Below are 11,113 nucleotides of genomic sequence, written 5' to 3'. Positions count from 1 at the left end.
TGGGGTGCAATGTCATCTGCTGGTGTTGGTCCATTGTGTTTTTTTTTTAAACAAAGTCACTGCACCCGTTTAGCAAGTCATTTTGGAGCACTTCATGCTCTCTTCTGCTAAACAGCTTTTTGACAATGATGATTTCATTTTCCAGCAGGATTTTGCACTTGCCCACACTGCCAAAAGCACCAAAAGTTGGTTAAATGACCATGGAGTTGGTGTGCTTGACTGGCAAACTGACAAACTCACCAGACCTGAATCTCATAGAGAATCTATCTATGAGCTATTGTCAAGAGGAAGATGAGAAACAACAGACCAAAAAATGCAGATGAGCTGAAGGCCACTGTCAAAGAAACCTGGGCTTCCAGACCACCTCAGCAGTGTCACAAACCGATCATCTCCATGCCACGCAGAATTGAGGCAGTAATTAAAGCAAAAGGAGCCCCTACCAAGAATTGAGTAGAGTAAATGAACATACTTTCCAGAAGTATGAGATAGTCAATTGGTGGGTTTTTGTTAAATGTGAGCCAAAATCATCACAATTAAAAGAACCCAAGACTTAAACTACTTCAGTCTGTGTGCATTGAATTTATTTAATACATGAGTTTCACAATTTGAGTTGATTAACTGAAATAAAATGAATTTTCTCAAAACATTCTAATTTATTGAGAAGCAGTGTGTGTGTGTGTGTGTGTGTGTGTGTTCTTGTATGGTATTAATTCAAAATATCTGATGTGGTTGTAAAAACAAAAATAAATCAAAATGAATCTGCTGTTTTAGGAGTTTAAAGGGATCTGCAACCTTCACTCGCAATGCATTTCACTTCCTGGATACCAATGACAATGAGTGCGGTCAAGCCAGCCGCGGTTTTAAAGTACACGGTCAAAAAAATGTTTCTTTTTTGTTTTTTTTGGTTTGTGCATCTAATCGTGCGCTTACTGGGTGCTGGGAGCGGTCAAAATGGACGTAAAGAAGCTTGTCATATTTGCATTTCCTTTATACTTTTCCTGATATTATCAATAGTTTCAATAGTTTTTCAATAGTTTCAATAGTTCGAGGGTATATATATATATATATATATATATATATATATATATATATATATATATATATATAACATTGATAAATGATGTATTGCATATGTGTGTGTTGTTTGTGTGTGTATACCTTTCAACTTATAGTGATCCTGACTATTGCTGTATTTTTTTTTTCAAGTTAAATCTACTATACAATTTCTGTACAACTTAAAGGCAAATCACTCCAAAACTCAATGTGCATTCTCACTCTTTTCTCATAAAAAGCACTTACTCATAAAAAGCTTTCCTTAAAAGGTTTGCTCATTTTTCCAATTGATAACTTTTAACGGTGACCCTGAATATTACTGAATTAATTTTCAAGTTATTTTACTGTATAGTTTTGGAGAAAATTAATGGTAAAATCACTCTAAAAAAGTGCATTCTAGCAATTGCACCATTACCCATTTTCAAACACTCATAAAATTCTTTGCTTTATAGGTTTGATCGTTCTTTTAGTTGAATCCAATTAGTCACACTAACCATTACTATTTTAATTTTCAAATATTTCTACTAAGTTTTGGAGAAACATAAAGACAAATTCACCCCAAGCATGTAAGTACATAAGCACTTTTACACCATATCCCATTTTCAAACACTAATAAAATTCTTTGCTTTATAGGGTTGCCAGTTCTTTCAGTTGATTCCTGTTCACGGTCAATCTGACCATTACTGTATTAAGTTTCAAATATTTCTACTGTATAGTTTTGGAGAAAACTAAAGCCAAATTCAACCCCAAGCATCTAAGTGCATAAGCACTTTTACAACATGTCCCATTTTCAAACACTAATATAATTCTTTGCTTTATAGGTTTGCTCATTGTTTCAATTGATTCCTATTCACAGTCACTCTGACCATTACTGTGTGAATTTTTTAATATTTTTACTGTATATTTTTGGAAAAAAATTAATGCCAAAATCTAAGTGCATTCTAGCTGTTGCACCATTACCCATTTTCAAACATTCATAAAAATCTTTGCTTTATAGGTTTGCTCATTCTTTCAGTGGATTCCAATTCACAGTCACATTGATAATTTCTGTGTTAATATATCTACAGTATAGTTTTGGAGTAAACTAAATAAAAATTCACCCCAAGCATCTAAGTGCATAAATGCACTTGTACACCACGTCCCATTTTCAAACACTCTAGTCTTCTACGCGCTGTTTCCAAGCATGGCGGTGTAGTGTTGTCATATTAGCTTTGTGTCAAGAAGAAACTGGGATAGTAGATGAAATCCTCTGGAAGAAGGGTTAACTCATACCATATTAATATCTCATAACAAATAAGATGAAAGCTGTATCAATTAAACAAATATTTCACTCAAAAACAACACTCTTATTGTCACTGTATTACTTTCTTTTATCAATGGTACACTAAAGACAATGTTAGGCTGAATGCGATTATAACTTTGGGTAAAAAAAAAAAAAACTTAAAATATATTGACATTATTTGCTCTACATTGTTTAGTTTACATTTAGTACTTTTTTTGTATTTGGAGTTTGCACAGTTAAATTGAGTTCTGACATTATTGGATTTATTCAGCATTATAGGACCCACAATTTTAATTTCAGAAATGTGATTTAGCTGATAATGGGGAAAGAATATGAGCTTTGCTGAATATGTCCTGATGTGGGAAACTCATCTGGATATCAGGTTAAGTTTTGGAATATTTGAAAGTTAATGAAAAATGACTGCATGACTTTCTTTCTTCTGTGGCATAGAGTTTGTTCTGACTTGCATTCGCATCAGGTTTCATAGAAAACAGCACTTGTTCACATTAAATATGATTGTAACCCCTCAGTGCCTGTACTGAAGTAATATTTTGCTCTCTCTGTCTACGTTTTACCTTTATTAAAAACCATATAGATTTCTTAGAAGTCAGGATGGTTGTTTTTCTGCAGAAGTGAAAAGCGTAACTTTAATTTCAATGAATCGGATTACTATATACATCCATTTCCCGTTTAACATCACATTTCAATTAATTTTCTCCTGAAAATGCTATTTGTATCTCCCATGTTTTCACTGTTTAACCCTGTAAAGTCTTACATATGAAACCTTAGTCTGAATATTATTAAAATTTTTTAAAATGGAACAGTTAATTGAAAACATAATTTAAAAAAAAGGTTGTATATGTTTTTTTATTTTTAAGTATCATTAGATAACATCATGATTTTATGGCTCATAATAAGAATATGGGGCTCTAACTTGAGGAGAAAAAAACAGTCTAGTTTTATTCAGAGCCCTAAAAATTATAGCTTTTAAAAAATTATTTTAGGAGTTCTGATAGCTAGTAAATCAATGAGATCTTAATAACAACACAGTAAATTATGAGCTGGAGCTATATATCAATCGATATCAACCAATAATAGGTCTTAGTAATATAATATTTAAATGCTTAGTTTTATAACCAAAGCTCTGTAGTTTTTACTGTGGGGCTAAACATAGAACTCAATGCAATACAATGATGATTGAGAGACAAACAAATAAACATTCCTCAAGTTTCCTAATGGATCATTTATGATACATTTGAACATAATAAAAAAAAAAGATGTTTGGATAAACAGCTAAACCTTAGAAACTTTTAGAAGTCAAAATATGATGCAGTAGGCTTCATAGGTAATCATAGATACCCTGTTGTTTTACAGGCTTCCTGAAGGACCAGACTAGCAGATGTATGAAGAGCTTTGATTTGGCGCGAGATTATGAAACACTAAAGCTCTGGGCTTGGAGACTTATATTAATTTGTTCCTCGTCACATCTCAGTCTTCAAACAAAGTCTGAAAGAGGTTTACAACCCTTGTTTTTTTCTCTAGCGAAAGATCCAGGAAGCCGAAGTAAGCAATTTTTTCAATAGAATGTCATATGGTGTACTATTTGTATTAGAGACAATGACCCTGCATATTAATTTTACATGCTTGCTGTTTTTCCCCGGAGGTCATTGGTGTGGAGGTGACAGTCTTTAGAGGGCACACAGACACCGGTGGACCCAGCTGACCTTGTGTCCTATTTTCCTGTGCTTCTGGTGATGTCTGCACTCTGCAGTAACGATGTACAGCAGGTGTGCAACATAATGCATATGTTACTAATAAGAAATCAGAAAAGTATCAGGAATCCTGAACTGTAAAATAAAACCATAACTTTTCTGTCAAGTGAAGTAGACTTTCAGATACTGTGAAGCTGGAGAAATCCTGAATAGGATTGCATCAGTTTTGCTGGGAGCCTTTAAAAGCTAAAAGAGTTTCAGATTACATATACAGGGACTTAATTATGCCCTTTACATATTTTCTTGAAATAATTGTAATTATAAAATGTATTCTTTTATTTAAAGATTATGTTAAAAAGTTTTCATTTTATTTTACAAAAAGGAAGTAATAGTTTTTTTGTAAACCATTGACAGGAGATCTGTGTTGTTATTTAGTGGCAATGCTGTGATGGGACAGCCCCTAATGGCTGGGACAAGAACAGCAGAACATCCTTTACTATGAACTCTTAGGTTATGGCTCCTTTGTGATGAAACATAACCAATTGCATCATTAATTTTTCATTAGCACTGAACATCAAATATTAATTCCCTGATATGCACAATACAGTTTTTTACCTCCGTTGTCAGACATGTTTCTTAACTAATTTCAGGAAAACTAAAACAATTAACACAAACACCAAAGCAGAATTACAATTTTGCCATTCAGCATCACAAACTGTCCAACACAATGTTTAGGATATTTTTTTAACTAAATACAGATATCAGAATTTGAATCTGTTCATTAAAATATATTTATTAAATATGTCAAGGTTAGTTAATTAACTAAATAAAGGTATAACATGTATGTATATTGGTGGAATTTCAAACATTAATTATTAATATTGTCTCATGTTCCTAAAATACCCCATATGTTGTGTGTATGGTAGAATGTTATTAATGAATGTCATGTTGGGAAAATATTTGAAAAGAGTTGGCAACCTGTTTGATACCTAATAAAATAAATGTGATGATGAGGATAACTCTCTTGGTATTATTTTAGCCTGTAAAATTAAAGCCTGTCATGTATCCAAATATCCACCTTTGTGGCAAAGTCCATGTCCTCTGTTTTACTGGGATAGTTCAGTCTGCTGACCCAAAAAGATCCCAACTATCTTCCAAAACGCCTACTCATCATTTCATTTTCTCTAATTGTGGAGTGGAGATCTGATGCTGAAGTGAAGTGAAAGAGAAATGTTTAACATAGAGGAAATGTTGTCATGTAAACTTGGCTGGTGGTCACCATGATGATGCAAAGCAGATTTGTAAAGCACTGTTTATTCTTTTAACATATGTCTTGCTTCACTCTTTTATGGTTAACCAAGGGCACACAGGCTTGTAGCATACCACTGTCTTACCATCTTGAAGTAAAATGGACCAAGTACAGATCCTTGGTGAATCCCCAGGCTCAGATTGTGAGATCATTACTAGCACAATCAGTTTGTTAAGTTAAACATACCGGAGCATTGTTTATGACTTACAGCGATAACTTAATAGTTCTATTTAGTAGACACAAATCATTACAGATTTCATGTGAAATTAAATCAAAAGTTAACACTGGAACCTGTTTTTGTTTAGGCCCTCCTTACCAGTGCCGATAGTCTTCTGTTTGTCACAAGCTCTGTGAGTTTTGTTGATGTGTCTGCATCTGCCAGTCCAGGATTCAAAGTTCCTCATACAATTGATGCTAAACTACCCTTTGACTTTTTCTTCCCATTTGTATAATGGAATATTTATTTATCTTTTTTGGCAATATGAAAGGAGGACCACTGTTTCTAGAACCATGTTTTTTTTTTTTTTTTGTCTCACTTAAAGTTGTATATAGTATATACTTATTGTCTAGTCATTTTGTATATAATTCATTGAAGAACATTTTTAAAATTAAAGAATATTTTGATACTAGTGGACTAATGTGGAATAATAGTCATATATACAATGTATATATGTATGTATGTGTAAACAACTTAATTCAATTTCAGTACAAATGCAAACACAAAATGTTAAATAATAACGTTTTTTAATAATATTTACTCAAAACTTACTAAAACACTTAAGAACAGAAAATGTGCACGATCCATAGTAAAATCTGTTGTTAATTTTGGATCTGTTAAATGAGTGAAATGCCACAAATCTTAATAAGCCAAGTTATCAGCCAAGCAGATATGTTGGTCTATTAATATTTCATATCTCATTTACAAAATAGTATTTATCCCATAGCTTTCAGTTGCCCAAACACTTTCACATTTATAATGAAAAAAACATTAAATGTACAGTTCATTTATAAAACAACAACACTGATAATGATTTTGGAAAATAGTGATTTAGAATAAAAATCAATCATTTTATAATCTATGGAGGCAAGTTTAAAATTCCAGTATATTTAACTTGTTTATAGATATCCTTTTTTTTTTTTTTTTTTTTTTTGACCTACATGACTCACTGGTTTTAAAACCATCTCCCTTTATGTGTGCTGTTAAAGATCTGCCAGGGGACAGAGATCGAGATCAGCTTGGCTTTGAGTGACAATAAACACATCACACTGTAATCTGACCTTCTTCACATTTCATATGGAATGAATAGATATAATTAGTCTTAAACTCAGTCTCATGTTGTGATGTGTTTAATGAATAACCTCGGAGCATCAAAACTCAATGCCGTGCTGTTTTAAGAGTGCACGAAGCTTGGCATTTTCTTGGTCCTGTTGAAAGATTAAATTAAAACCACTATCAGTTTAATAACTAATTTAATCATGAATCATTTTTAAGAAGAGCTACTTACCATTTTTGTGTTTCGCTCTTGAAGTTCACTGACTTGATGAACAAGGCTTTCATTGATCTCTTTTATTTTCTGAACTTTGTGATGGGCACGATTCTTCACCGACATAATGATACCTATAGGAGAAAAAAGTAAGAAAGGAAAATAAAATTATAAAACTAGACATTAGAGAATAATGCAACAGCCAGGTTCAAGAAGTAAAACTTGCATTCATTTTCCATAGAGATATTTAGTGATAATGTACATAAAAATGTAGTTACTTAAGTCAAATGGGCCAAGTATAGAGCCTTGGTGAACCCCCAAGGTTAGATTTTGATTGTCATGGAAACAATAATTCCTAACACCAGCAGTTTGGTAAATTTTTCTAATACTTAGTTGCTGGGTCAAAATAATTCCCATACCATTTATGATCCTGGCCACTCTCCACAACCTGAGCAAGATCAGAAGCCCCATGGCATCAAATGCATCTTCCTTTGAGATATATACAATGTCCAGGATGAAGGATACCACCACCACAATCCCATCAAACACCTCAAACTTATAGTGGAGGAGTTCTAGACGATATGCATAGATTTTTCCAAACAACTCCACCATGAAGAATGTGAGAAGGGCGAGGCTGAGATAATGGAATACCTGGAATAATTGCAGGAACATTTGGATAGAGGATAACTTAAGAATAATAGCTGACATATAATGTGTCATCTGTCAACAGAAATATGACATCCATGTTTTTTTGCTTGACTATGCATCTGAAGCAGACTCACCTGCGGAGCAATTCCATGGTGATCTGCTTTGATGATAGACAAGTCAATAAGCAACTCACACAGAACAAAAATGGCATCCAAGACGACCAAGCAAACAACAATAATCTAACCAACGAAATAACAGTCCAAGGTTATTTTCAGTCATGTAAACAACATTTCATATATGCATACATATAAGAGTTTAAACATTTACCTGGAACCTCTCTGTACTGTAGAGGCGGCGTATGGAGTCCCTGAAGCTGACCTCTCCCAGCTGCTGTCCTGTGGCCAGCTCCAGGTCTCACTGGCATCATGTAGTTCCGCGTCCTGCCACTGTGCGGCGGTGTTTTGCTCATCACCCACCGCTGTGAAATGCTTCAGAAAACGGGACATTTTTCTCGGGGTTCACATGAGTTGAACACTAACAGAAAATTAAAGATTTTAATTTGTATTGTAATCATACATAAAGTATTCGAATTTGTGACTGTGTTACATTAAATACGAAATTGCATAACGAAGACCGCTAGCTGTCACACTCTTACTCAAGTGAATATTTCTCAGGGCGTTTTATTAAAAGTGATTTATGAAGCCTATATAGGCTACACCTGCCCTGCAACCATATTCCGAAAATATATAAAACGATCTTATTAGTGTTAACACTGTATAACACTATAACATACATCTCGCTGAAGGGCATAGACTATTGTTGTAATATGGAACCAGCTATTAAAGATCCAGTTCATTTTGAGCATTTAAACAGCAAAACGCAGTATTAAACCGTTTTTTTTTTTTTTTTTTTTTTTACAAATAAGTTAAGGAAAAATGTAAACGGTTATATTCAGAAATATCAAATAATCAATCAACAATATATGATTTGTCTTTTTTAAAAATATATATAAAATTATAAATTACATAATTCATAAAAATGAAGAGGCAAAAACATATGTTAGTTAATCAAATCTATCAAATGTGTTGTATGAAAAGACAATTCAATACAATAGTCGCCACTTTAAAACGGCGTAATGTTCAAATCTTGACCTTGGAGAAAAAGTTTTGCGTGCTACAAAAAAAAAAATCCTCAACGGAGATCTTACTTTAGGAAACAACGCAAAACAATTACAACAACATAAGTGCAGCGTCACAACACAACACTCCCGTATAAAGCGTTTATTTCTGTCTTTTGTGCGACAGTGTCGACATGCATCATAAAACACTGACTCTTCATCCGAGACTTGAGCTTAACTCGTGATTTCCTGCATTTGAACATTCAAATGTCAGCAATTTTACACACACTTTTCCGAATATAGACGTCTATATGTAAGACAATTGACTGACTTTCAGGCAAACTGCTAATGCATCTGGTCATTTTATTTCTATTGACATTCGACTGTGAGATTTACATTTTTCACTTTATTCAGTGAATCTACTTAATGCGAGCTCAGTTTAAAAGAACTGAAAAGTTGAAATGACACAAAATGGATATTTACCTGTTGTGTTGCTGAAACAAAGTTGCTAACGGCTAACGCAGCATTTGTTCGCAGTTTTTGGGAGCCACAATGCGATTTCTGTGAAAAACTTTGACCCTGTGGTCCTCACTGCAGAACAGAAGATCTACGGGGCGTGGTTGGATTCCAGAATAAACTCCTCCCACCTCACGCATTCCTAAACCTACCCGTAGACACCCCTTGATTCCTAAACCCACCCATCTCCCAAAGCCAACCCCCAATCCCACCAATCTCCTCCCCTTAGATGAGGATCTAACCACGCCCCCTGGATCTTCTGTTCTGCAGTGAGTGCTAGACTCCGCCCACAGTCAAGGACGTGTTCCTCCGCACAGGATGCAGCCTGAAGGAGGTGACATGGGAGATCTTTCCCAAATCCTTGGACATAATACAGGAATTTGCACGGGACCAGATAAACCGAAGAAGCAATCAAAAGATTCCCCTTTCCCCCTATTATTTTAACATACATGATGATTTAATGGAAATTAAATATCTAAATGGAAAGGTTTCAAGTTGAACAGCACTCTCTTCCACCCTCAATACCCATGACTGGAGTGTCCTTGAGCAAGGCACTGAATCCCTGGGCAGATATCTAGATAGTTAGAAAGAGATATAGATGGATAGATAGAGGGTTTGCGAAATACATTAAACAAGCATAGACACTGCTGAGATCAGGTCGTCCCAAAAAATTGAGCAACAAAAAAGGTGTACTTTTAGGAGAAATGATGTAGAGGCCAGCAGGACGATGACCCAAAGCACCAAATATTGAGAGAAAATGGCTTAAATCTAAAGTGGGATTTGTGGTATGACGTAAAAATAGTCCACGGACATTCTTCATTTAATTTAGAGCACATCTTTGTTTGTTTCAAACCTGTATGCAGTTTTATTCCACTGAATGCTTTGAAAAAGGCCTCCCTGTTGTTCTGTATTGTTTTTGACCAATCAAAGTCAGTGGGGTCCAATATTGTAACTTTGATTCAGACTTAACTTGCCTGTGCTTCTGTTTAAGCATGCTTGCTACCAAGTTACAACACTAACCAAATGAACCAACTAGTGTTTGCCTCTGAAAATGCCACGGCTCCCATAGCTCACATTCTGTAACAAACACAGCGGCCGGAGATCGAGTAACATAAATTAGCCAATTCTGTGGTTGACCTTTGAAACCCTTTAAAGCCTGTCGACACTTTTTTCAGCTTCAGTCTGAGTTCCCTCTGTATCTCCAGGATGAGAAAAGCATTGTGCACTTGATTGGCACACCATAATGAGCATAAATACTTTAGTTGTTAGTTGGTGGTAGCTATATTACTGGGTGCGCAACAATGTCAGTGAAATAATATTTGAACTGAAAGGACAGAAACTCATTACAATAACCAACCAACTCAAATGATCCCTTTAACAGACCACTTTTACAGTCTATTTTTATTTTCAAAGTTTATGGTTGAAAATATTTAAGGAAGTGTGACATTTGCTGGCCAGTAGGAGGCGCTGTTTAGCTATTGGTTTGAGAAAAATTGTGGATTGTTTCCAGTTTAATCAGTGTAGCATTTTCAAAAACAAAAGGGCATACAAATTTTACTGCCAACTATATGCTTTATAAATACAGGTATATCTACATATATATATCCATTAGTCCAAGAAAAACCACTAGCAACTTAATCCAAACAGGGTTAAACCCAAAATAGACCTCAACAGTATGGGATGAATAGCTTCAACTGTTCGTTAACTGGTATGAATGGGGCGCATACAGAGCAGTCCAGACACCTGAACTCAGTGAATCTGTTAATATAAAGAAAACTGTTACTTACTTGGCTACTTAATAGAATAAGGATACATACGGCTCCAGTTCATAAGATCTTCTAAGGTGAAACAATAGGTGTGTGTAAGAACTTGACACTTTTTAAACTATAATCCTCACTTCTGGCAAACTGTTAGCACACCGAATGTCAGCACATTGTAAAGCATGATGTAGGCCTAAGCATGTTGTGAAATTTACGTGAAAAGTGATGTGGA

The 11,113-nt window shown here is 34.6% G+C and overlaps 1 protein-coding gene across 1 annotated transcript; it reads right to left on the bottom strand.

The window, feature by feature from the left end:
* Positions 1–6,083: 6,083 nt before the first annotated feature.
* LOC128021390 (voltage-gated hydrogen channel 1-like) lies at positions 6,084–8,018 on the bottom strand. Its single transcript, XM_052608520.1, is given in 6 exon segments — positions 6,084–6,781; positions 6,862–6,974; positions 7,260–7,491; positions 7,623–7,727; positions 7,816–7,901; positions 7,904–8,018. Coding segments are annotated over 6 exon segments (684 nt in total). The 5' UTR covers positions 7,995–8,018; the 3' UTR covers positions 6,084–6,724.
* Positions 8,019–11,113: the final 3,095 nt, after the last annotated feature.

Source organism: Carassius gibelio, chromosome A10 (assembly GCF_023724105.1).
Source record: "Carassius gibelio isolate Cgi1373 ecotype wild population from Czech Republic chromosome A10, carGib1.2-hapl.c, whole genome shotgun sequence".
Taxonomy (NCBI): Eukaryota; Metazoa; Chordata; class Actinopteri; order Cypriniformes; family Cyprinidae; genus Carassius; species Carassius gibelio.
Note: the sequence above shows the minus strand (reverse complement) of the source record. Positions and strands in the feature narration are given on the sequence as shown.